At 50.4% G+C, this 25,035-nt stretch overlaps 1 protein-coding gene across 2 annotated transcripts; it reads right to left on the minus strand.

Annotated features, from left to right (window-relative positions):
• On the minus strand, nucleotides 1-20,986 carry LOC102462209 (C-type lectin domain family 2 member B-like). Of its 2 annotated transcripts, XM_075914184.1 has the most exons (6): nucleotides 20,874-20,986; nucleotides 16,087-16,274; nucleotides 9,511-9,627; nucleotides 7,423-7,634; nucleotides 5,625-5,728; nucleotides 1-4,622 (listed from the first exon to the last, which is right to left on the minus strand). In XM_075914184.1, the coding sequence occupies exons 2-6, from the start codon at nucleotides 16,118-16,120 to the stop codon at nucleotides 4,484-4,486; spliced, it is 606 nt and encodes a 201-aa protein (XP_075770299.1). In that variant the 5' UTR covers nucleotides 16,121-16,274; nucleotides 20,874-20,986; the 3' UTR covers nucleotides 1-4,483. The 2 variants fall into 2 exon arrangements, with proteins under 2 accessions (XP_075770299.1, XP_075770300.1); XM_075914185.1 differs by lacking the exon at nucleotides 5,625-5,728.
• Between the last annotated feature and the right edge of the window lie 4,049 nt (nucleotides 20,987-25,035).

Genomic DNA, 25,035 nt, shown 5'->3' on the forward strand with positions numbered 1-25,035 from the left:
GACACTTGGGAATTGCAAATTCCGCAGGGGATTTAAATATCCCCCCGCGGCATTTGCATGAAAGTAGGAATAAGGGATCCTCCGGAAAAGGGCTTATTTTCCGCAAGATCCCGTCTAGACTGGTGCTTTTCTTCGGCAAAACCTCGAGCCGGAAAAAAGCAGCAGCCATGTTCATGCAAATGCCACGGGGGATATTTAAATATCCCCCGCGGAATTTGCAATTCCGAAGTGTCTCATTAGCATCCTTTTTACGGAAAAGGGTGCCAGTGTAGACACAGCCTAAGACACTTTGCAGAAAACCTAGACATTGCACTGTCTCCTCTGGCCCAACAGATGGCACTAGACCAGGGAAAATACACGTTGAACCTCTCTAGTCTGGCACTCTCTGGTCCGGCAACCTCCATGGTCCGGCAACTATTTGAATAGCCGGATGTCCTCTTACCATGGGTGTGGCCAAGTTTCCCACAGTCCCATAAAGTTTGTTTACAGCCACCATTCCTGGCTCTCAGGGTTCTGTGCTGTTATTTAGTTCCTATTTACCCTCAAATGTCTTCCAAGAACCCAGCAAGCAGTGGAAGAGTTGATAATGCTGCTAGATAATATTGACCTTCCCTTGGTTCGGCAAACACCGGTCAGGTCCCAAAGGCGCCAGACTAGAGAAGTTCAAGCTGTAATAAAAATAAACCAATCCATAAAAGAGAACAACATTATAGACTGGAACTAGCTGGAAAAGCAGCATTTTGCTCTGCAAAAGTTTTCACGGAAAAAAACCAAACAACCTTTCAAACATTTTTAAGCATGCCAATGGAACAATGTAAGGGCAAAATTTCTTTCCCTGCTTACAAGTTGTGATTCGTTCCCCATTTCTTCTACTTTGGAGACAGTGAGGCTATGGCTACCCTGCCGGTTATTTTGCGGAAGTGGATATGCAAATGGAATGCTCATTTGCATATCTTCTTCCGATTCTTTTAGCGGAAGAGGTTTTGCTGATAAAAAGCCCTGTGTAGATGGGGCTATTTGTAGGGAAATAACTCGTTTAAGCAAGATCCCTTATTAGGTTTACAGAAGCTTGCGCAAAAGGTTTTTTTCCCCCTGACAATTGGCCCCATCTACCCAGGGCTTTTTATCAGCAAAACCTCTTTCACCAAAAGAATTGGAAGATGATATGCAAATGAGCATTGCATTTGCATCTCCTCTTCCGGGAAAAAAAATGGCAATGGTTTTCGTAGAAACATCATTTTCAGTGACTTCATATTTTAATTTTCTGAAGGGTTTTTTTTTCCCAAAATTATTTTGGGGGAAAGCCAAGTGTTCAGAATTTTGTAAATGTTTTGCATTTTTCATATTTTGTTCTTCTGTATACTTTCCGGGTGCCTGCCAACTTTTGCCATGTGGAAACCAATTTAAGAGTGTTTCTGAAAGTAATACTTGGTGTTTAAATTAACATTTATTTAAAATCAAAAGTGTTACTTACAAAACCACACTTCTACTTCCCCTACAAACACATACCAGCCTCTCTCATTCAGGCTGTGGCTACATGGCCATTTTTCTGCAGAAGAGGATATGCAAATGGCTGCTCATTTGCATATTGTCTTCCAATTTATTTATTTATTTATTCGTTCATTAGTTCTAACCTTCAACTCTATGACCATGTGCAAATTACAACAGAAGGAGCAAATAAAGTGCTTTTTTCCTATGTTAGCTTATAGTACTGACGAAGTAATAGCAAACTTCATAAAAACAAAGGGAATGAACAGAAAGTCATTAAATAGCTCAACAGGGAACATTCACACAATTAATTTTTCACTGGTTGTGAGATTGTTTTCCAGTGCAATTATTTAGATTCAGCCCCCATGGTCTGAACAGCTGATGCAGCTAGAAAATACCCAGCCAAAACAAGGGGAAAATATGCAGAAGTACTTGTAACTTGGAGTCCGAGGGGAATTAAACTTTTAGCTGACATTTGCAAATGAACCTTAAAAGCATCGAACGCTTCTTAGTGTCTTGCGCACACATTGATCTTCCTCCTTATCTCAGTTTCATTTGCTCGCTTACTAAAAACTTGACCAAGTGCCATCAAAAGGCTTTCATCTACCTCGGCTTCACGGCCCAGAACTTGTCTTCAAAGATGCTGCAGTTAAAATAAAAGGCACCCACTCTGGCTATGTGTCTGTTCTGCAAATTCTTGTGGGTGGAATATAATGGTGACACCGACCCACAATTCCTTCTTGCTCACACAGAGTCCGCCTAAAAACCACATAAGGGCCAGCATCTGTCCCGGGTACCTCCAAAGCCTTTTCACAGGAACATCCAGACTATTCGATTTCCAGTTCAGCCTGCCTCTCCTATCTGCCCTCCTTCGTTTTCCTCTTGGATCCAGCACGGACACTCTCGGTCCCATGTTAAGCAACCACATTTTGATCTGGGAGCCAATGTAAGGAAGCAGGAAGGAGCTCTCCATAAGCCTCTGATCCCCGTCCCATGTAACCTTAACTCCCCACTTTGTTGAGCGCTGTCAGGAGACAGCGAGAGCTAATGGAGCCTGGTTCGGAGACAGTCAAAGAAAACCCACTTCCTGGCTGCTTGTGTCTAGGAGGCCCTTGCGGGCGGCTGTCTCACATCTCTGCCGGCTGTGGATTTTCTTAGCCTGGGGCTGCTTAAGATTCATAGAATCATAGAACCATAGAGATGGAAGAGACCTCAGGAGTCATCAAGTCCAGCCCCCTGATCTAGGCAGGACCAATCCCAACTAAATCAACCCAGCCAGGGCTTTGTCAAGCTGAGACTTAAACACCTCTAGGGATGGAGACTCCACTACTTCCCTAGGTAACCCATTCCAGTGCTTCCCCACCCCCCTAGTGAAATAGTTTTTCCTAATATCCAACCTGGACTTCTCCCACCACAACTTGAGCCCATTGCTCCTTGTTCTGCCATCTGTCACTACTGAGAACAGCCTTTCGCCAGCCTCTTTGGAACATCCCTTCAGGAAGTTGAAGGCTGCTCTCAAATCCCCCCTCACTCTTCGCTTCTGCAGACTAAAAAGACCCAACTTCCTCAGCCTCTCCTCATAAGTCATATGCTCCAGCCCCCTAATCATTTTGGTTTCCCTCCACTGGACCCTCTCCAATGTGTCCACATCCTTTTTGTAGTGGGGGGGCCCAGAACTGGACACAATACTCACCAGAGCCAAATAAAGGGGAATAATGACATCTCTGGATCTGCTGGCAATGCTCCTCTTAATGCAACCTAATATGCCATTCGCCTTCTTGGCTACAAGGGCGCCCTGTTGACTCATATCCAGCTTCTCATCCACTGTAACCCTCAGGTCCTTTTCTGCAGAACTACTACTTAACTGGTTGGTCCCCAGCCTGTAACTATGCTTGGGATTCTTCCGTCCCAAGTGCAGGACTCTACACTTGTCCTTGTTGAACCTCATCAGATTTCTTGTGGCCCAATCCTCCAATTTATCTAAGTCACTCTGGACCCTCTCTCTGCCCTCCAGCATATCTACCTCTCCCCCTAGCTTAGTGTCATCTGCAAACTTGCTGAGGGTGCAATCCATCCTCTCATCCGGGTCATTCATAAAGATATTGAACAAAACCGGTCCTAGAAGCATGGAGCACTCCGCTAGAAACCGACCGACATCGTGACACCGAGTTGTTGATCACTACCCGCTGGGCCCGGCCTTCTATTGTCTCAACCCATCTTCAGACGGCACTGCCTCCCTGGTCCACCGGCACAGCTAAGCTGAGGGTATTTCCACACTGCAATCACATGGTTTGGCTGCAGTTTACACAGTCTGACCCCAACTAGCTTTAATCTTGACCAGTGTTTCTCAACCAGTGGTGCGAGTACCCTTAGGGGCACTCGAGAGAAGCCTGGGGGGGTACGTCAGCTCACCTGAAATTTGGAGAAAACTGAATGTTTGGTTTAAGTTTTATAGCATTTTAGTATTTTAGTACGTTTTATACCCGCTATGATTAAGTTGTTTAAACAAATGAGTTGCAATGATAGCAAAATGTTGCGGGTCTGAAAACTGTAGGTACTGGAGTACTTATAATTTTTTTTAAAAAAAACTTTATCAATAAAAGTTGAGAAACACTGATCTAGATTGTACTGGAGCAATGAGGCTGGAACCTCGAGGAAAGGCTCAGGTGGCTAGTCTAATGCTTGGGAGCATAGACTCATCTTACAGTCGGAGAAAGGCAATTCCTGTCACCCTAAGAATTTCCTCTTCCTAAGCGACAACAGATCAATTTAACTGCATTACACTGGGGGCGATGTCAGCCTACCGCATTCAGGAGCGAGTTTTAAATTTGGCGTGTAAACCAGAAAGGAGAGGGCTTCGCAGGAGCCACAACACAGAGCAAATTAAACGAGAAAAATACACCGTTAAAAAAAAAAATCTGTTAAGCTCTATTGAGGATCTTCTTGAGCGTAGTTCGGCGCATGCGGCGGCGGGTGTTTTCTCAGCCTTCTCCTGTCAACCCCCCGGCATCACGTCCTCTCTTGGCATCCCGTCGGGTTTGCTGCAGATCCAGTAGCGCTGTGTGTGGCACCAGGATGAAGTGGCAAAGCTGTCGCTCAGGTACACGCAGTCGCCTTTTCCTCTCACCGGAAACCTGCGACAAAAGACGCCCAGGAGATCAGAGCCTGTGCCCTGCCAGAATAGCCCCACAAAATTGCCCGCTTTCTGCACCACGTATCCAGTTATTCCATTCAAACCTTCCCTGGCAAGAAGCGGGAGAAGGGGAGATAAAGAGCTGAAAATGTTGATCTCCGGGAGACTCAAGGAACTGTCTTTTGGCTGCACCAGCAATGCAAGATGCCTTTGAACATAAACGTGGGGCACAAACACCGTTATTTCTGTAGCATGGCTGTGACTTTCGGGATTAGCCTGACTGAATCTACACCAGCAGCCATTGGTATGGACTCTGCATGGGCACCAGAGTCTCTTGTCCTACTTCTTTTTCTCTAGGGAAGAGGAGGAAGGGCTAAAGTCCAGATTTTGAAAGGTATTTAGGGGTTGCTCCTCTGCTCAGTTGTGCAAGGCTTAAGTGACTTAGGACCTAAGGGCTGTGTCTAGACTGGCAAGTTTTTCCGGAAAATTATCTGATTTTGCGGAAAAACTTGCCAGCTGTCTACACTGGCCGCTTGAATTTCCGGAAAAGCACTGACGATCTCATGTAAAATCATCAGTGCTTTTCCGGAAAAACTATGCTGCTCCCGTTCGGGCAAAAGTCTTTTTCCGAAAGACTTTTGCACAAAAGGGCCAGTGTAGACAGCATAGTCGTGTTTTCCGCAAAAAAGCCCCGATCGCGAAAATGGCGATCGGGGCTTTTTTGCGGAAAACCGCGTCTAGATTGGCCACGGACGCTTTTCCACAAAAAGTGCTTTTGCGGAAAAGCATCCTGCCAATCTAGACATGCTTTTCCGAAAATGCTTTTAACGGAAAACTTTAGACGTAGCCATGCAGTGGCGGATCAGGCACTGGACCAATGGGCCCCTATCAATTAGGGAACCCTGGAAAAATGGGGGGGGAGGGATTTTTTTACAAATATGCCCAAATACATCCTTTTGTCTATTTGGACCCCAGCAAAGTGACTAGCTAGGAAAAGACTCACAGGTTGTTGAACTGTTTGCTGTTCACCCACTGCCAGGACTGATCTGATACACGCTTCAGGCCAATCCAGTGCTCAGAGATGCCTTTATAGCGCATGATGAACATCTTTAAAAAAATGCACATCATTCATTATCATCTGTCATGTTCATGAAGCAGTTAAGCTATTTTCAGCACCAGAGAGGCTTGTTACCCAAATGAATCCATTTCCTAGCACAGATGGTCCCTGAATCTGCAGATAGCCTCAAACATCACTAGGTTTCAGAGTTAACACAAATGGCACTGAAGTGTGCCATTGATAGCTAACCTTCTGAGACTATGTCCAGACTGCAGGTTTCATTCGGAAGAGCTCTTCCGTAAGAGATCTTCTGGAAAAACTTTCGAAAGAGAGCGTCTACACAGCAAAAGTGCAACGAAAAAATGATGTGCTTTCTCAAAAGATAGTGTCCAACCAATGTGGATGCTATCTCGCATTTCAGTGCGACCGAGTGACCACCAGGGCACCTGTGCTTTTTCAAGGAGGCCTTTTTTTTTTTTTTTTTGAAAAAAAAAACCCACTTTCTTCCGTGTCCACACATGCGTTTTTCCGCAAAAGCTTTTTTGGAAAAAGGCTTCTTCCTCGTAGAACGAGGTTTACCGCCATCAGAAAATCCCCTCCGTTCTTTCGACTTTGTCGAAAGAACGCAAAAACGGTGTGGACGTAGTATTGTTTTTCCAGAAAAACTCTTCAGTGTAGACATACCAAGACTAATGTTATCTGTCTTGTTGCAAACTATTTTAATAGCATCATCCAACCAACATGCTTACTCGCTGCTACTGGACATAGTGAAAGGTATCGGGGTGGGGAGGGGGAATGGGGTGAATATCACTGGTCTATAAGACTCATACATTTTAAGGCCAGAAGGGAACATCAGAAACGACCATCTAGTCTTGAGTTCCACTAGACCAGTGGTTCTCAACCATGGGCCCTATGGCTCCCCAGGGGTCATGCCCTACCTCTAGAGGGCCACATGGAAAAAACGGTGAATTATGTAGCTTTTTTTCCAACGAACAGCGGCTATGAGGTGGGCCACAGAGGTAAAGGAAGCTCAGAAGGGGGCCATGAGCAAAAAGAGCTTGAGAAACACCACACTAGACCACAGGCCATAGAAGCTCACCCACCCACTCCTAGGACAGACTTTGAACCTCAGAAGTCCTCAAATGACAATTGAAAGAGTTCAAGTGACACAGAAGCCAAGGCTTACACTGGTTTATACCTGCAAGGGACCCACGCAAGGCTGTTCTCCAACAGAGATTTGTTTTAAAGATGAATAATCTGTACGGCTGTGTCTAGATCGGCAAGTTTTTCCAGAAAAACTTGCCAGCTGTCTACACTGGCCGCTTGAATTTCTGCAAGAACACTGACGATCTCATGTAAGATTGTCAGTGGTCTTGCGGAAATACTACGCTGCTCCCGTTCAGGCAAAAGTCTTTTTCCGAAAGACTTGTGCGCAAAAGGGCCAGTGTAGACAGCACAGTAGTGTTTTCTGCAAAAAAGCCCTGATCGCGAAAACGGCAATCGGGGCTTTTTGGCGGAAAACCGTGTCTAGATTGGCCACGGACGCTTTTCCGCAAAAAAGCATTTTCGGAAAATCATGCCAGTGTAGACGTAGCCTATCTGTCTGAGATTCGGACATGGCTGCCAGAGCTTTTGTACCCTCTGCTCTTCCCTCATACGAGCTCTAGAAGGAACCCCTGAGGGAGGAACACAACAACATGCAGCTTGGCCCCTCTACTGGTCTTAGTTTGGGGGTTTCCCTTACCAGGTCTTTTTCGGTGTCAATCCCAGCCAGGGAGGCATTGAACGAGGAGCAGAAACTCTGGCTGGAGTTCCAGGTCCCTTCAGCGTCCGAGAAATAGTAGCATTTTCCTCGGTACCCGACCCAGCCATCCGGGCAGCAGGCCCCAGGGCATTTTGCAATTTGCTGGGCTGATGTGGAGACATGAGGCAGGTTGGATTCTGGAGGCCATCTCACTGAAGTGAAGAGAGTAACGGTGATAAGCAAATGAGGAGTCTTGTGGCACCTCAGGCTACGCCTACACAGCAGCGTGATTTCGGAATAACTAACGTTATTCCGAAATCACGGCACCCACGTCCACACAAAAGCAGTTAACTCGACATAACGTCGAAATAATTACCAGCCAGAGGGCTTCTAACTCTGACCTCATTACACTCATTTCACGAGGATTAAGGGAAGTCGGGGGAAGAGGGCTCTATTTCGAAATACCTGCTGTGTAGACGCGCCCAAATTCGAAATAAGCTATTTCGAATTAAGCTACACACTGAGGGCATGTCTAGACTACGTTTTGATTTCGAAAGAGGATATGCAAATTCTGTGGGTATTTGCATATCTTCCGATTGCATTTTCAAAAGAGTCCCTTTCAAAAGTGAAAGTAGTCTAGACACTTTTTCGGAAACAAAAAATCTCTTTTCAAAAAACAGTGTAAACCTCCTTTTCAGAAGAGCATTTTTTTTTTCAAAAAAGGGTTTTTTTCCGAAAAAAAAAGTGCCCAGAAGACTTTCACTTTTGAAAGAGCCTCTCTCGAAAATGTGATCGGAAGAAGATAGGCAAATTCTGTGGGACTTTGCATATCCTCTTTCAAAAAATGTTTGCCGTTTAGACATAGCCATAGGGCGCATCTACACAGCACCCAAAATTTGAAAAAAGGGATGTAATTTGCATGACACAAATTGTGTCGCTTATTCTAGTCTATTTTGAAATAGCTTACTTCATTTGGCGCTGTCTACATAGCACCACATTTTGAAATACCACGCTATTTCGAGCTACCCCTTACTCCTCATGGAATGAGGTTTACAGGGATGGCGAAATAGCACATCCGCTACACTTCGAAATAGCAGATTCGTTCATGAGATGTGGGGTAGCTATTTCGGGATCCCGAAATAACTTTCCTGTGTAGATATACCCTTAGGCTACGTCTACACTGGCACCCTTTTCCAGAAATGCTTAAAACAGAAAACTTTTCCGTTATAAGCATTTTCGGAAAAAGAGCGTCTACATTGGCAGGATGCTTTTCCGGAAAAGCACTTTTTGCAGAAAAGCGACCGTGTCAATGTAGACGTGCTTTTCTGCAAAAAAGCCCCGATCGCCATTTTCGCAATTGGGGCTTTTTTGCGGAAAAGAAATCTGGGCTGTCTACACTGGCCCTTTTCTGGAACAGTTTTCCGGAAAAGGACTTTTGCCTGAATGGGAGCAGCATGGCTTTTCCGGAAAAACACTGACGATTTTACATTAGATCGTCAGTGCTTTTCCGGAAATTCAAGGGGCCAGTGTAGACAGCTGGCAAGTTATTCCAGAAAAGCGGCTGATTTTCCGGAATAAGTGGCCAGTGTAGACACAGCCTTACTGTAGCTCAACTTGCGGTGCTTATTTCGAGTTTAGACCCACCGTGTCAATGCACCCCTTCAAGGTGAACACATTTATTTGGGCATCGGCTTTCCTGGGTAAAAAACACTTAGTTGGATGGATGGAGTGGATATCCCAGAGTAACACTAAAAGGAGACTTTGCCCCTTTGCTGTTTCTAAATTCAAGGGAGGAAGTGGATCTACATACCGCCTTGGGTATCGTGGGTAACATTTTTCTGAGCTGATGAATGGGTCCTGGACCAGCTGCAAACTCAGAGTTGCCCGTTTAAAAGTGTTTCAGTTGTTGGCTCGGGGTGGATTTATGTGCTGGCCTAGTGCATTCACGTTTCGGAAGCTTTTGGGTCCAGGTTCCATTGACACACCAAAACAAGCTGCTGGATTTTCGAAAGGGCTCTGACCGTCTGGCCCGGGTCATTTTAAAATCAAGGGGGATGTGACAGGGGCCAGCCAAGGCCGAGAACTCACCGAGGAAAAGTATCGCGACCACAGCAACAATCAGCACAACGGTTATGACTCCAATGCCAATGATCAGCCAGCTTTTCTGCCCGGCAGCTTCCCTGGGTTTGGGGCTGGGCAGGTCACCTGAAAGAGAACAAGCCCCGTTCATGTCCCTCACGTCACCCGAGGCGGTGGCAGCGGATCGAGCTGATTGCAGGCCACGAAACATTTTGCTGATCTGACCCAACTGCAGGCCCCGCCCCCTGCAGCTCCCATTGCAGCTCTTTGTTCCCAGTTCCCGGCCAATGGGCAACAGGGCTGACAGCCACTGTGGGTCCCTGGGCAAGGTGTGGGGCGGGCCAGCTTCACCATTCCGGAAGGGGCGGAGCTTGGAGAGGAAGGGGGCGGGGCCAAGGCAGCCCTCAGTACCACCCGGAACACGGCATTCCGACAATTGGAGCTCCAGCTGCTGCCACTGCTGCGGAACTGCCAGAACCCTGGAGTCATTGCGTCCCGCCCCCATCGGCAGACCAGCCAATGGGAGCAGAGAACCACAGCCACTGGGAGCTGCAGGGGGCGGGGCCTACAGATGGTTAACGTCAGCAAAATATTCTCCTGCCCCATAGGGGCTGCATGCAGCTGCCTTCCTCTGCACCAGCTGGATTTGGTCCCATCAGCTTGTATGTTGTGGGAGATCAGGTCACGCTCCATGAGCCGGGCACCAGCACATCTGGTTTCACCTGGGCCCCTTTTCCCTGGGAATCAGTTTCTCTCAGTGTCACAAGACTGGATTTTAAAGGGAGAAACCAGGTCACTGCTGCACCCAAAGGGGGAGAGGGGCTCCCCCTAAGTATGTACAAAGGGGGGCATGTGAGGTGTCAAACAAAAGCTTGTGTTGTACTGATTCTGTACATGCAATTCATGTATTTGTATGATGTCTGCATGTGGAGTTATAAATACGGACTCTGTGTTGATGCTGGAAGATTGTCTGTCCGAGACAGAGCAATAGGCAAGGAATGTTCAGCCAGACTATGCTAATTATCAAGGCTCTCTAGGAATGTGGAATGTGTCTGGGACCTACAAAGCAGCCAGGGCATAATGGCTGCCAGCATGTGAAACAGGGATAGGTCACTGGGCTATGTGACCTGCTCTGACCAGGAAGATGCCAGGAGAGGTGTATAAGGCCATGTGACAATCTCCATCTAGTCTTCAGTTCTGCTACTGCTCCCAGATGCAGCCTTGCGAGGAACAGCGCGCCAGGAAAAGCCATTGGCCCATCCTGACATAGGATGTGCCCCAGAGACTTTTAAGATAGCGGTTTGTAACATCTCTGCTGAGAGCCTGTATTGAGAACTGAGCGATACGATGCATGTCCTGTATTATCCTTAACAACGTTACTCTCCATCTTTTCTTTCTTCTATTAATAAACCTTTCAATTTTAGATTCTAAAGGATCGGCCCAGCGTGATCTTGTGGGTAGGATCCAAAGTGTAAATTGACCGGGGATTTGTGGCTGGTTCTTTGGGACCGGAAAGACCCATTCGGGGTAGGTGACATTGGGTTCTATAACCCCTCACCTGTGTGTTAGGCCTGGAGTTGATAGTGGCCCAGGGAGAGCTGGGGGGCCATAGGGGTTTTGCTCATGAGGCTTCTTGCTGGCCAGATTGGCAGCTGAAGCATTTGGCATGACTGGTTTGTGGCCTCTTTGGGAAGGGACTCCAGTCTGGGGTTGTAAGGAGCCTTGTTTTTGAGCAATTCGCCCTGAACGGACACCCTCAGGGGTGCCAAGATCCGGCCCAGCCTGTCACACTCAGGCGCTCAGGTCCACCAGCCCAGGTCTGATTCCAGTCGGGGCGCTGGCCCCTAACCTGCTGCTCCTCCCACCTCAGTCTGTGTTTCCGCATCGAATGCAAGAAGCCGGCTTCATGGAAGGCCGCGGGAAATCTGGCAAATCCCACAGTGTCACTGCCTTGGCCTTGACACAGACCCTTCCCCTCCAGCGCCCGAGGCTCTCTGCCATCGAGGGAGGGGGGGAGGTTATCTGCACCCCCGCTCGGCGGTATCATCGCCACGGCTTTGCAGCTGGGGAAACTGAGGCGAGCGAGAGCCAGGGCTTGCCCGGGGGCACAGTGAGTCAGCAGCAGGCCCGTGGACGCGTAACGGCGAGCGCATGACCCCGAGTGCTGTGTGTTAGTCACAAGGCTTCTCCTTCTGCCCTGTTTCCTTTTAGCTTCCCTAAAGCGCCTCATCTGACTGTTTTTCAAGCTCGTGCCAGCTGGCCAAAATCACAAAGGCTCCAAAACGTCAGCAAAAAAAAGCACTTTCCTGCCTTTCTCCGACACCCGTAGGACCCTTGGGAAGCAGATAAGCCAGCTCCCAATACTGGGGCCATTGGGGCCGACAGACACTGCAAGCCAGGAGCAAGGTGTGGGGGGGCCCAGGTACGTGCCCCTGGAAGGGGTGGAGCCTCAGGCAGAAGGGGCGGGGCCTGTGGCAGTCAGCCCTCAGTGTCACTCAGCGTGTGGCATTGGGCCCTCCCCCCAGCCCTCAGGCACACACGGAGTGGCACTCCGGCAGCACTTAAAAGGGGCTTAGGGAGCCGGACAGTAATAGCAATGGCAGCTGGGAACTCTGTGCCCCTTTGAAATGCCGGGCCCCTGTTCAATTGCCCCCTTCCTCCTCCCCACTCTGCGAGCCTGACTGGAGCCGCCCTGGTCAGACTGGCCAAAACAGGACCAAGCGTCAGCCAATCCAGGCTGGTCTCCACCACAGACTCCGTGTCACCTTTGGCAAATCTCTTAGATGGCTTCGAAAGACCCCAAGTGATTTAGGAATTTAAACCCCCATTAAAAAAATAACTTCACTTTGATACGAAGGAGCCTACGTTTCATCGGGGCGGGGGGGAGGAAGTCAATGGAAATCAGGCTTCAAAGTCCTCCAAGTCCAAAGTCCTTCATGCAATGCACAGTCCACCTGCGGAACTCCTAGCCAAAGGATATTGTAAAGGGCAGGACTACCAGGATTCTTTTGAGGGTGAGGAAGCTTTACAAGCGTTACTCCTCACCTCTCCATGACCTCAGTTTCCCTGTTTGTGGTAAGGTAGAGATGATGCAAACTTCACAGCCTGGGGGGTTAAGGTTATTTCTGGCTGTTTGTAAGGGGTGCAAAGACCTGTGGATGGAGAGTGCTGTCGAACTGTTTGAATAAATGACCCTTCAGTGAAAACTGTTTGGGGCAGACGAATTAAGAGAGATTAAGAAGACTGAGATTTTTCATCTCAGAAAAGAGGAGACTAAAGGGGGATAGGATAGAGGTCTAGAAAATCATGACTGGTGTGGAGACAGTGAATAAGGAAAAGTTATTGATGTGCACCCCTAAAACAAGAACTAGGATCACCAAATAAAATCATTAGGTAGCTGGTTTAAAACAAAAGGAAGTATTTCTTCATGCAATGCACAGTCAACCTGCGGAACTCCTTGCCACAGGATATTATAAAGGGCAGGACTTTTCCAGAGTTAGATCCATCAATGGCTATTAGCTAGGCTGGATAAGAATGGTGTCCCAAGCCTCTGTTTGCCAGAGGCTGGAATTGGGCGACCCCTTGATGATCCCCTGTTCTGGGGGTAGCTAGCGTTGGTCATTACTGGCACACAGGACACTGGGCTAGATGGATCTTTGGTCTGACTCAGTCTGGCCATTGTTAGACATTAACAGTTTCTTTGAAACACTTCGGTGGTGGATCGGTAAATGCTTAACCCACATCAAAATATTCCAGACGGAAGCATTTCAGCGGGCCCAGCCGATGAAGCCACATGGGAGCGTACGTCTGCAGAAACCTGTGTTTGCATGACCAAGCTGCCCAGTGTATCCCCCGCCCCCAGCTGTTCTTAGCCAGGCCCATGCTGGGTTTCTGGGTGCAACACCAGGAAACTTGACTAACCTGAGTTGAAAGCCGAAAGAGAAAGATCTAATCCATTGAATCATCTGAACGCCCTTCCAAGAACAGCGCCTGACACGCCCTGACCATCAGCAGATGAAACTGAAACTTAGGACCTCGGAAACCACAGGGAGGTGCCTCTGCTTCATGAGCTAAAAGCAGCACTGGGCAACTTCACGAAGTGGGTTGTACCCACGAAAGCTCATCATCCCATCCACATGATTTGTGAGTCTTTAAGGTGCTGCTCGACTATTCGTTGTTTTTTACGTTTTTCTAGGCTAGCGAGTGGGATGTGGAATAATCCTCACCAAGACAGCTTCCCGGGCCAGGGCAGTTTGGGCAATTACGCTTGCACCCCTAGAATTTGCGGGGGGGACTTGCGCCCCTAGAATTTGCGGGGGAAAGGTAGCAGTGCTGTGATTGGCTGCAGAGGGAGCATGTGGTTCTCACAGGCTATGTCTAGAATACAGGTGTAACTGCCACCAGGCGGATTTGAACCTGGGACCTCTGAAGGGGAGTATAAGAGCCTCTATCCTCAGAGCTAAAAGCCAGCTGGCTCCCAGCCCATGCTGTAGAGGTTTCTCGGTGTTAGCTGCTTCTGTGGTCTAGGTACCACTTGCATTGCTCAGTAACCACACTACGGCTAGGTCTACACTCGCGGCTTCTTGTGCAAGTACAGCTGTTCTTGCACAAGAATCTGCAGAGCAACCACACTGCCCGCCCGCTCTTGTGCAAGGAAATTTACAGTCCGGCGTGGTAAGAGAGGGCTCCTTGCGCAAGAGTTACGCTCTTTTTTATCAGGCGTAAGCCCTCTTGCACAGGAGCTCTTGTGCAAGAGGGCAGTGTGGACGCTTGGCAGGGATTTCTTGCGCAAGAAACCCCTCTGGCTAAAATGGCCATCGGAGCTTTCTTGCGCAAGAGAGCGTTCACACGGCCATGGGAGCTCTTGCGCAAAAGCACAGCTCGCACGTGGCCGTGTGGACGTTTTCTTGCACAAGACTTCTTGCACAAGAACCCTTGCTCAAGATGTTCTTGTGCAAGAAGCCGCCAGTGTAGACATAGCCTAGGTCTGTGGGTTACACAGGCGTCTTTCGGAAGAAGCTTTTCTGGAAGAGATCTTCCACAAAAACGTCTTCCGAAAGAGAGCGTCCCCACTGCCAAAGCGCATTGAAAAAACGATCTGGTTTTTCAACAGAGATTGTCCACACTGAATGAATGTTCCCTTGCATGTAAGCTGTGATTGCTATGGGCAGAGTGGCCACCAGGGCACCTGTGCTTTTTCCTCTTCTTGCGAAAGATCTTCCCTTTCCTCATCCACACACGCCTTTTTCTCAAAGAGCTCTTTCGGGAAAAGGCTTCTTCCTCTTAGAAAGGAGATTATCAATGCCAGAAAAAACCCTCTGGCTAAGTCTACACTGGCATGATTTTCCGGAAATGCTTTTAATGGAAAAGTTTTCCATTAAAAGCATTTTCGGAAAAAAGCATTTTCGTCCAGATTGGCACGGATGCTTTTCTGCAAAAGCACTTTTTGAGGAAAAACGTCTGTGCCAATCTAGACGCGCTTTTGCGCCAAAAAAACCAGATCGCCATTTTAGCCATCTGGGCTTTTTTGTGCAAGACAGTACTGGGCTGTCTACACTGGCCCTCTTGCGCAAATGATTGGCGCAAGAGGGCTTTTGCCCGAACGGGAGCAGCATAGTATTTCCGCAAGAAGCACTGATTTCTTACATGAGATCGTCAATGTTCTTGCGGAAATTCAAGGGGCCCGTGTAGACAGCTGGCAAGCTTTTCCGCAAAAGCAGCTGATTTTGCGGAAAAACTGGCCAGTCTAGACACAGCCTCTGTTTTTTCAATTTACTTTCAAAGGAACGCACTTGCAGTGTGGATGTTTCTCAAGTTTTGTTGGAAAAATAGCTGTTTTTCCAACGAAACGCGGTAGTGTAGACATACCTTTAGTCAGTGTTGTGTGCAATCAGCCCGCCCCTTCCTTCCGGTACCCTAGCTTTAGGCCTGTCGCTTTCATAATAACGGTAGGGAAAAAACCTACATAACTGGAAAGCAGCAGAATCTGGTAACCCCGCTCAGTAAAATATCTCGCGGGCCACACACAGAACCCTGATGGGCCTTTTGCTTAGCTACGCCTGTAGCAGACACCTTCACCTCTCGCTGTCACTAGAGGGGGGACAGAGCCCCACGCCCAGCAAACCCACAAAAACACGTGCTCCAGCCCCACAACTGACATCACGTGGCGTGTGCTTGGAAAAGAGCAGCTGCACCTAGGAGCTTGGGACCCAGGATTCTGGATGCCAGTTGCTGGATAGATCGGGTTGCCAACTTTGTAATATTAAAAAAAACCGGACACTCCGGCAGGAGTGCTGGAACCAACCCACTCCTCTTCCCTGAGAGCTTGCCCATGAGCTGTTCTTCTTCCTCCCTCCTTCCTCTTTCCCTCCCTCCCCTGCCTGAGTTGGGAGGGACTCATCGGCAGATGACCTGGCACCTCCCCACTTCCCCCACCATCAGTAACTGGACTTTGCGTGTCCTGCCAGTCGATCTGACTGGACACTATTAGATCCCTTTTCGGCCAGATTTTCCAGTCGAAAACAGGCATCTCGGTTCCCTAAGAACAGATGGAGCCTCTCGGGTGCTCGGTAAATCGCCAGTTACCTTGTCTCTCATTGAGAGGCTGTTCGGAATCCATGGGATCCGCCCCTTTTCCCACCTCTCCTATCTCACCCAGCCAGATGAATGTAGGGGCATGTGCTGTGCTCGGACCAGTTCCTGCCTAGCTGCAGTCGGGTCCAATTTGGAAGCTGCGGTCAACTCGCTCTCCCCCGGCCAGTTCCTGGACTGATCTGAAATAAAAAAAAGACACACGCTGTCCTGATTTTCACCGCTACAAAAACTCCAAAGGGATAGAGAAACTAAAGCGGAGGGAGAGAAATTTCACAAACTGGGGAAACAAAGAGAAATGACACACAGGGGGAACCAGCTCCAATGGGGGGATTTCAAGGAGGCCAGCTCGAGGTCAGCCAAAATATCCCTTTCTTTTTCAGGAAAGTCACACACACACACACACACACACACACACACACACACACACACACACACCGCAGCGAGAGATTTCATTGACAGTAGCTGCTGCTTCAGAACAACCCTCGTTAACAACTTTCAGCCAGTCAGAAACTTTTTTGCCCGAAACTGACGCCATCCAGGTGACTATAACATGAAGTGGTCTGGCTAATGGCAGCAGGTGTGCATATACTGGCAAGTTTTTTTAATAGCCCGCATCACCCCCCTTCCCAGCATCCCCACTCTCCAGGGAAAACCCCTGTGGCAAGCAAGTTTGTGTGAGGGATGTTAGATAGTGGGTACTGGAATGTCTGTGTCACCACAGGAAATTGTAATGGTGACACAACTTTTCGATGGTGCCCGGGGGACGGGCCAGCAGCCAGCTCTCTCCCGGCCCCACAACCAGGAAGTCCCCTGCCACCGTACGCTGCTGCCTCTGTATCAGTTAATCAGCAGCGTGGGGTGGCAGGTGGAAGCCAATCTGCAAGGGGAGCCAGTTAAAAAAAGAGCTGCCCATGCAAACCAACTGCCTGTCGCCCCCCGCTGCTGCCTCTGATACAGAGGCAGCAGCACAGGGTGGCAGCAGCCCCTGTCCATGGGGTGGTCCGAGCTCCCCACAGACAGAGGCTGCTCCCCTCCTCCTGCTTCCTCTGATACAGAGGCAGCAAGGCGGGGGAAATGCGAGTAGTCAACAAGATTAATCGATAAGTCCAGGCGTGTTGGCTAATCGTCTAACGAGGCTTCGTAGTCATCCCTAGTTTGTGCGGCTGGAGCCAGGGGAGGCCTGTCCCAGCATTTCCTCCCCTGGCTGCAACACCGCAACCTGACGGCCGCTTCTCTGCCAGTGCCAGAAAACGGCAGCTTTGAGCGTCCACCGGCAGCTTGCCAACACGCAGAATAGGCTGTGCTGCTGGTCTATGAGCCTAAGAAAGTTGTAGCCGCGCGACTATGCTCCAAAATCCATCGAATTTTGACTGGTGTAAATCCCTCCGGTTGATCTTTTCGGCTGGTTTCTTCTGGAGCGAGAACGAAACCAGCTGAAGGGAGACAATCCATTGAAGGACCATTAACGGGAGGGGCAAAAAATGCCCTAAAAACGGGAGGGTGTACAAGTGCCCAAACCATGCCCCCACCCCTCCACGGCATGCCACCCTCCTGGTGCTCTGCCCCTTCCCCCAAGACCCTGCCCTCTCACCGCCTCTTCCCCACAAGACTCCACTCCTCTCCCCCCATCACTCACTCCTCTCCCCCCATCGCTCACTCATCTCCCCCCATCGCTCACCCTTACGGCCAGCAAATATACTGGATTCATGGACCCCCATTCTGGTGTCCCAGGCATCTCCATTAGGTACTCACCTCAGCAGGACTCAACCTAGTCAATGTAGTGTGACCATGGCATCCGCGTGCCCAACATAGGGCAGCTCCAGAGAAGAAAAGGCAGGCACTGGATCACCACTGGAAAACTCCTTTCCACCTCCTAGGCACTTGTTTCACACCCCTTGGAAGGGCGGTCCTTAGGAGGGTGTGAGTCCAGGACAGCTGCCGCTTCTGCTCTGGCTCTTCCCACCCTTGCACCCCCTCTTCCCTCAAGACCTTGCTCCCTCTTCGCTTGAGTGGCAGAGTGGGGCCGCTCATACCAGCCCCCATGCCACCCCAGGCCCACATCCCCTTAAGGGGGGCGCCAGCTCTGTGCTGCCATCTTTTATCTCCCTGAAACACAACACCCCCAAAGTGTGGACGCCAGGGCAACTGCCCCAAACTGTCCTATGGATGGGAGAACCCAGAGCGCTGGAATAAACACACACACAGAGAACAATCCAATGAGTGGAGGAAAGCGAAAGATTTATTGGCAGAGGGACAGAGGGAGAAAAACAGAGTTGGGGCGTAAAACAGGGTTACGTCCAACTTGTGTTACTGGCTGAAAGGGCAGGCACCGAGCAATGCGCAAGTTGAGGGGTCCCAGGCAATGTTCCAGGCTAGCGGTGAGTCTTGGGGGTTCCCAGTCGTCTTCGATGGCAGTGATCTTTCCCCGGACCCCAGCAAGCCCCTCCGGTGCCCTCTTCTGCCGCTGTCTGCAAAGCCACGCCAAGCAACAACCTCCCCCCTTATCGCACAACATCCTCCCGAGGCAAAGTCACAAGCTACCAGTCCCACACCGCTCCAGGCAGCTCCGGTTTGTCCTCCGGTTCTCGGCTCTGTCTGACAGCTCTGCGCTATAGTGCTTGCTCGCGCTCTCTCTCTCTCTCTCTCGCACACTCACACTCTCTCGCACACACACACTCACACACTCTCTCTCTCTCTCTCACACACACACACTCACACTCTCACACACTCTCACACACACTCACTCTCTCTCACACACACACACTCACACATACACACACACACTCACTCACTCACTCACTCTCTCTCACACACACACACACACACACACACACACACACACACACACACACACACACACTATGTCTACACAGGCAGCTTCTCACGCAAGAGCTCTTTTGCAGAAGAGTTCTTGTGTAAAAACTCTTCCAGAAGAGAGTGTCTACATTATCGTGTGCTTTTGCACAAGAGCATCCGTGCCAGTGTAGACGCTCTCTTGTGCAAGAAAGCTCCGATGGCCATTTTAACCATCGGGCTTTCTTGCGCAAGTAATTCATGTTGCCTGGCTATACTGGCCTCTTCTGGAAGAGCTCTTGCGCAAAAGGGCGTCTTCCTGAGCGGGAGCATCAGAGTTCTCACACAAGAAGCCCTGATTTTCTACAGTACGACGACAGTTTACTTGTGCAAGAACACGCGGCCAGTGTAGACAGGCAGCACGTTTTTGCACAAGAGCGGCCGCTTTTGCATGAGATCGCACCAGTGTAGACACAGCCTCTCTCTCTCTCTCTCTCTCTCTCACACACACTCACACTCACACTCACACTCACACTCACACACAGAGTCATACTGGGTCATTGCGATCTGCACTGATTGCCAGGGGAGAGCACCCTGCTGAGCCCCCATCCTCCTCCCTGTGGCACAACACCCCCTTGCAGCACACTGGGGGCTGCAATTGTCGCCAGGGGACAGCACGCCCTGCTGAGTCTGCTCCCTAGCACCATTCTGGGGCATTGCAGGCAGCATTGACTGCAAAGGAAGAGCACCCCCTGCTTAGCCCTCCACCTGGCTCCCTGCAGCACAGAACCCTCCCCCCCCCCCCCCCCGCTTTCCCCTGGAGTGTCGCACTGGGGGGAGCCCTGATTGCCAGGGGACAGCGCCCCCTGCTGAGCCTGCTCCCAGTGGCACAGCGCCCCCTACTGCCTCATTAGGGCCAGCGCTGACTGCCAGGGGCCAGCGCCCCCTGCTGAGACCCCCCCAACACACACACACCTTTCCCTGCAGTACAGGTGCTGACCCCGCCAGGGAGAGCGCCCCCAGCTGCCAGGACAGAGAAGAGGCAAGAAAGAAAGCAGTAAAGCGAGCCTAAGGCATGGAGGATTGGGGGGGGGGGGTAAGGGAAGTTCACACAGGCAGCAGCTAATCCGGAGTCAGTCCTTCTAGAGCAGTGGTCCCCAACACGGTGCCCGTGGGCACCATGGCGCCCGACGGGCCATTTCTGTGCGCCCACCGAGTGAACAGGGCCGGCCCCGCCCCCGGGTGCACGGCGCATGGACGGTGCCGGCCCCCTGGGCGCACGGCATATGGGCAGCATCGACCCCAGGCACGCAGCACATGGGCGGCCTCGCCCCCGAGTGCGCAGTGTTTGGGTGGCCCTGCCCTGGGTGCGCGGTGCAAGGGAGGTGCCAGCCCCTGGGCTCACGGCACAGGGGAGGCACCGGCCACGGGCGTGCAGCACAGGACCAGCTCCAGCCCCAGGAGTGCAGCGCATGGGTGGCGCCAGCACCGGGCACGCGCCGTATGGGTGGCCGCGCCCCCAGGTGCGTGTGTGGCTCCGTCCCCGGGTGCCCGGCAGCTCCAAAAGGTTCTAGAGTAACATTATCCTACACAGAGGGGAACAACCATCTGGATGGATGAGAGGCAGTTTTCCACAATAACAAGGGTGGGATCCTATAACACCTGCAATATTTCTCCCCCTTCAGTGCCAGCTCCTGCCCCAAATCGGCTCAACCCCTCCCCCTGTCCCTCCCCAGCCCCAAGGCTAAACTAAGTCTCCAATCCAGTGTCCCACTCCCTGAAAAAACACAACAGCTGCAACTGCACCTCTCCCATGTCTCCCCTGCAGTGAGCCACTGCCCCTCCCCAAGCAAGCAGGCAGGAGAGATTAACCCTCCCCCCCCCCCCACAAAGCAGGCAAAGAGGAAGTAGCCGCACCCCCCCCCCCCCGCAGCCCAATGCGGAGTCTTTCCCCTGTAGGCAGCACCCTTAAGCCACAAACTCACCCACAGAGGTAGGAACCTTTGCTGGAGCTGAGAGGCAACTGAACCACAGCCCCGATTTCCAAGAATCCGAAAGAGAAACTAAACTGCTCCTGCAGTGTCATCAAGCGTCCCACAAGACACACTTCACCTAGCAGCCAAAAACACAACTCCCCCACCCCCACACCCCCACACTCCATCCAGCAGTGGTGGGCACCTTTCTTCTGTCGGGGGCCACTAACCCACAGAAAAATCAGTGCGTGTGTGTGGTGATGGTGGTGATAGTGGGGGTTACACTGAAGAAAAATCCCTCACAACTCACTGCCCTCCCCTGCTCCCATTAAGGTGGGAAGCAAAAACCTCACCCCTCAGTCACTCTTAACTGGGTGCAGGCTTGTACTCCAGTCCTGTGTGGAAGGGCAGGGCAGGGCAAGGGGGAGGGGAGTGGGAATGACTCAGGCTGCACAGCTCTTTCCTTGCTGGATAGACAGCTGGGCTAGTTGGGAGGGTCCGGACCCCAGAAATCTACCCAGAAATGAAACAGCCCCAGCCCTGCGAGCCTGAGTCAGCTAGCACCAACCACATTTTTTCTTTGCTGTGTACAGATACTGTCTCTGGCCTCTACGGGGTGAGGGACGGTTGTTTTGTCCTGGATGAGCTATGGCCTCCCCTTCTTGGACTATTTTAACCGGTTATATATAGGTCGGTGGTGGGGAGATGTGATGAGTGACCAGCAGGGCAGCGATGGAGAGGTGAGATGAATGGCCAGCAGAGGGCGCAAGAGAGCAGGTGGCTGGCAAGTGACCAATGGGCAGCAGGGGGCGCCAGAGAGCAGGGAGCAGGTGGCTGATAAGTGACCAATGGCCAGGAGGGGGCGCCAGAGAGCAGGGAGCAGGTGGCTGATAAGTGACCAATGGGCAGCAGGGGGCGCCAGAGAGCAGGGAGCAGGTGGCTGATGTGACCAATGGGCAGCAGGGGGCGCCAGAGAGCAGGGAGCAGGTGGCTGATAAGTGACCAATGGGCAGCAGGGGGCGCCAGAGAGCAGGGAGCAGGGGGCTGGCAAGTGACCAATGGGCAGCAGGGGGCGCCAGAGAGCAGGGAGCAGGTGGCTGGCAAGTGACCAATGGGCAGCAGGGGGCACCAGAGAGCAGCAAGCAGTTGGCTGGCAAGTGACCAATGGGCAGCAGGGGGCGCCAGAGAGCAGTGAGCAGTTGGCTGGCAAGTGACCAATGGGCAGCAGGGGGCACTAGGGAGCAGCCAGCAGGTAGCTGGCCAGTGACCCCGGAAGGGAGTACAATTCCTCTTTACCTGCCCCCTACTCAGGCTGGGAGGTGAACTCTGCGTTTGCACCTCTGAACTCTGGGTCTTCCCTGAGCAAGGGCAACGACTAGGAGTGGGCTTCAGAGAAAGGCTGGGGATGTGGAGGGACATTTACATTGCTGGGCTTAAAAGTACCTGAAAGGAAAAGGACGCTGCCCAACTTATTTGGCGTGGGACTGTTACTCCTGGTTTTGGTTATGAACTCTGTTGGGCTGTGTCTAGACTGGCCAGTTTTTCCGGAAAAATCAGCTGCTTTTCTCGAAAAACGTGCCAGCTGTCTACACTGGCTGCTTGAATTTCCGCAAAAGCACTGACTTCCTACTGTAAGAAATCAGTGCTTCTTGCGGAAATACTATGCTGCTCCCGTTTGGGCAAAAGTCCTTTTGTGCAAAGCTTTTGCACAAAAGGGCCAGTGTAGACAGCTCAGATTTGTTTTCTGCAAAAAAGCCCCAATCGCGAAAATTGCGATCGGGGCTTTTTTGTGGAAAAGCGCGTCTAGATTGGCACGGACGCTCTTCTGCAAAAAGTGCTTTTGCAGAAAAGCGTCCGTGCCAATCTAGATGCTCTATTCCAAAAATGCTTTTAATGGAAAACTTTTCCGTTAAAAGCATTTCTAGAAAATCATGCCAGTCTAGACGCAGCCCTGGTGTTTTCCCGCACTAATGCCACGTTACTTCCCTCCCTTTTATTAAAACTAGCATTACCTGTCCCATTGCGCCACCAGACAGACACTCAGGCTATGTCTACACTCGCAGCTTCTTGCGCAAGCACATCTTGTGCAAGTGTTCTTGTGCAAGAACTTTTGTGCAAGAAAACGTCCACACTGCCATGTGCGAGCTGTGCTTTTGCGCAAGAGCGCCCATGGCGGTGTGGACGCTTTCTAGCACAAGAAAGCTCTGGTGGCCATTTTAGACATAGGGCTTTCTTGCACAAGAAATCCCTGTTGAGCGTCCACACTGCCCTCTTGCGCAAGAGCGCTTACACCTGTCAAAAAAGGAGCCCTCTCTTACCACGCCGTACTGTAAATTTACTCGCGCAAGAGCAGGCAGGCAGTGTGGATGCTCTGCAGATTCTTACGCAAGAACGGCTGCAAGAAAAATGCAAGAGGGCTTTTTCCTGAGCGGGCGCATCGAAGTTCTTACGCAAGAACACTTGGGCTGTGTCTAGACTGGCATGATTTTGCGCAAATACTTTTAACGGAAAAGTTTTTCCATTAAAAGTATTTGCGCAAGAGAGCGTCTATACTGGCATGAGCCTTTGCGCAAAAGAGTTGTTTTTGCACAAAAGCATCGGTGCCAGTGTAGACGCTCTCTTGAGCAAGAAAGCTCCGATGGCCATTCTAGCCATTGGGTTTTCTTGCGCAAGAAATTAACTTGGCTGTCTACATTGGCCCTTTTGTGCAAGAATACTTGCGTAAGAGGGCTTATCCCTGAGTGGGAGCATCGGAGTATTTGCGCAAGAACCACTGATTTTGTACAGTACAAAGTCAGTGTTCTTGCGCAAATACTCGCGGCCAGTGTAGACAGGCGGCAAGATTTTGCACAAAATCTTGCCAGTCTAGACGCACCCTAACTGTCTGTGGTATATCATCTGACTTTTTGGTTTTCCTGTTTTTATTTTTAATTTCTAAACAGCTTTCATGAGTCATTTTTATAGCTTTCTTTTAGAGCACTGCTTCTTCTTAATCTCTTTGGCATTGTTATTTCTTAAGCTTAACCAATAAACAAAAATTATTTCTCCTCTTTAAAAGGCAACAGACAAAACAAAAGTTATGATTAATCATTTTTATTGTATTTCGTTTTCTCATATGTTCTGTTAAAATTGAACACCCACAGGCTATGTCTACCCTGCAGGCTTCTTGTGCAAGAACTGTTTTACACAAGAGTTCTTGTGCAAAAGGTCTTCCACAAGAGAGTGTCCACACTGCCATGTGCTTTTGCGCAAGAGCATCCATGGCACTGTGGATGGATGCTCTCGCACAAGAAAGCTCTGATGGCCATTTTAGCCATAGAGCTTTATTGCGCAAGAAACCCTTGTTGCCTGTCTACACTGCCTTCTTGTGGAAGAGCTCTTGCACAAGAGGGCTTATCCCTCATGGGGAGAGGAATAACTTTTGCGCAAGAAGCCCTGTTTTCCAATGCTTTACTGTAAATTTACTTGCACAAGAATACACGTGCAGTGTAGACGCTCTGCAGGGTTTTTGCTTAAGAACAGTTGTTCTTGAGCAAAAAGCCTGAAGTGAAGACATAGCCCCATTGTATTTTAAATGTATTGCCCGGGAAATATGACAAATCCTGCAGGTGAAGAACGGCTGTTTTAGAGCTTTGTGCTGAAAACTCTGGAGGCAGAATAAATTTTGTTATGTGCACCAGGGCCTGTGTGGATGTGCACCACCAGGAGAAACCCAAAACTTAGCTGTTGGCTCTGCTAATCAGCAGGGCAGCATTGAAATTTCTCCTCGGTGGCTGCTCAAGAGCCCAGCTTGCAGAGAACACCAGTCTCTGGCTGGCACCATTCACGGGGGCAGATGAGGTGGCCATAATGGTCTAGCTATTAAGAGTCCTGCCTGTAAATGAACCAGCCATTCGAAGAAGGCAGAGGTGGGGGGGTACAAGGGAAGGAGGCAGACAGGGGCACTAGTATGTGTGGCTGCAGAGAGTGCAGGAAGGGGACTGCCCAGAAGGGTGGGTGGGGATGTGGGGGGCACCCCATTTAGCAATTAAATTTTTGGGTGGATGAGGGTCGGTCCATCTTCCAAGTGCCACCACCAGTCACCTGTGTTGCCACAGGCACATTGGCAAGAGGATTCACACAAACCTTTCCCTAGCCAGCAACATGTGGGGGTGAGTGTGGGGGGGCGGGGAGA

This window comes from Pelodiscus sinensis, chromosome 32, assembly GCF_049634645.1.
Source record: "Pelodiscus sinensis isolate JC-2024 chromosome 32, ASM4963464v1, whole genome shotgun sequence".
Classification (NCBI taxonomy): Eukaryota; Metazoa; Chordata; order Testudines; family Trionychidae; genus Pelodiscus; species Pelodiscus sinensis.

Bases quoted from the DNA above. Each gene is read 5' to 3' on its own strand.
- LOC102462209 (XM_075914184.1), bottom strand. From the start codon at position 16,120: ATGGATTCCGAACAGCCTCTCAATGAGAGACAAG. The intron at 9,628-16,086 runs GTAACTGGCGAT...GTTCTCTTTCAG, and splicing joins GCCTCTCAATGAGAGACAAG to GTGACCTGCCCAGCCCCAAA. The intron at 5,729-7,422 runs GTAAGGGAAACC...ATTTTTTTAAAG, and splicing joins TTGACACCGAAAAAGACCTG to ATGTTCATCATGCGCTATAA.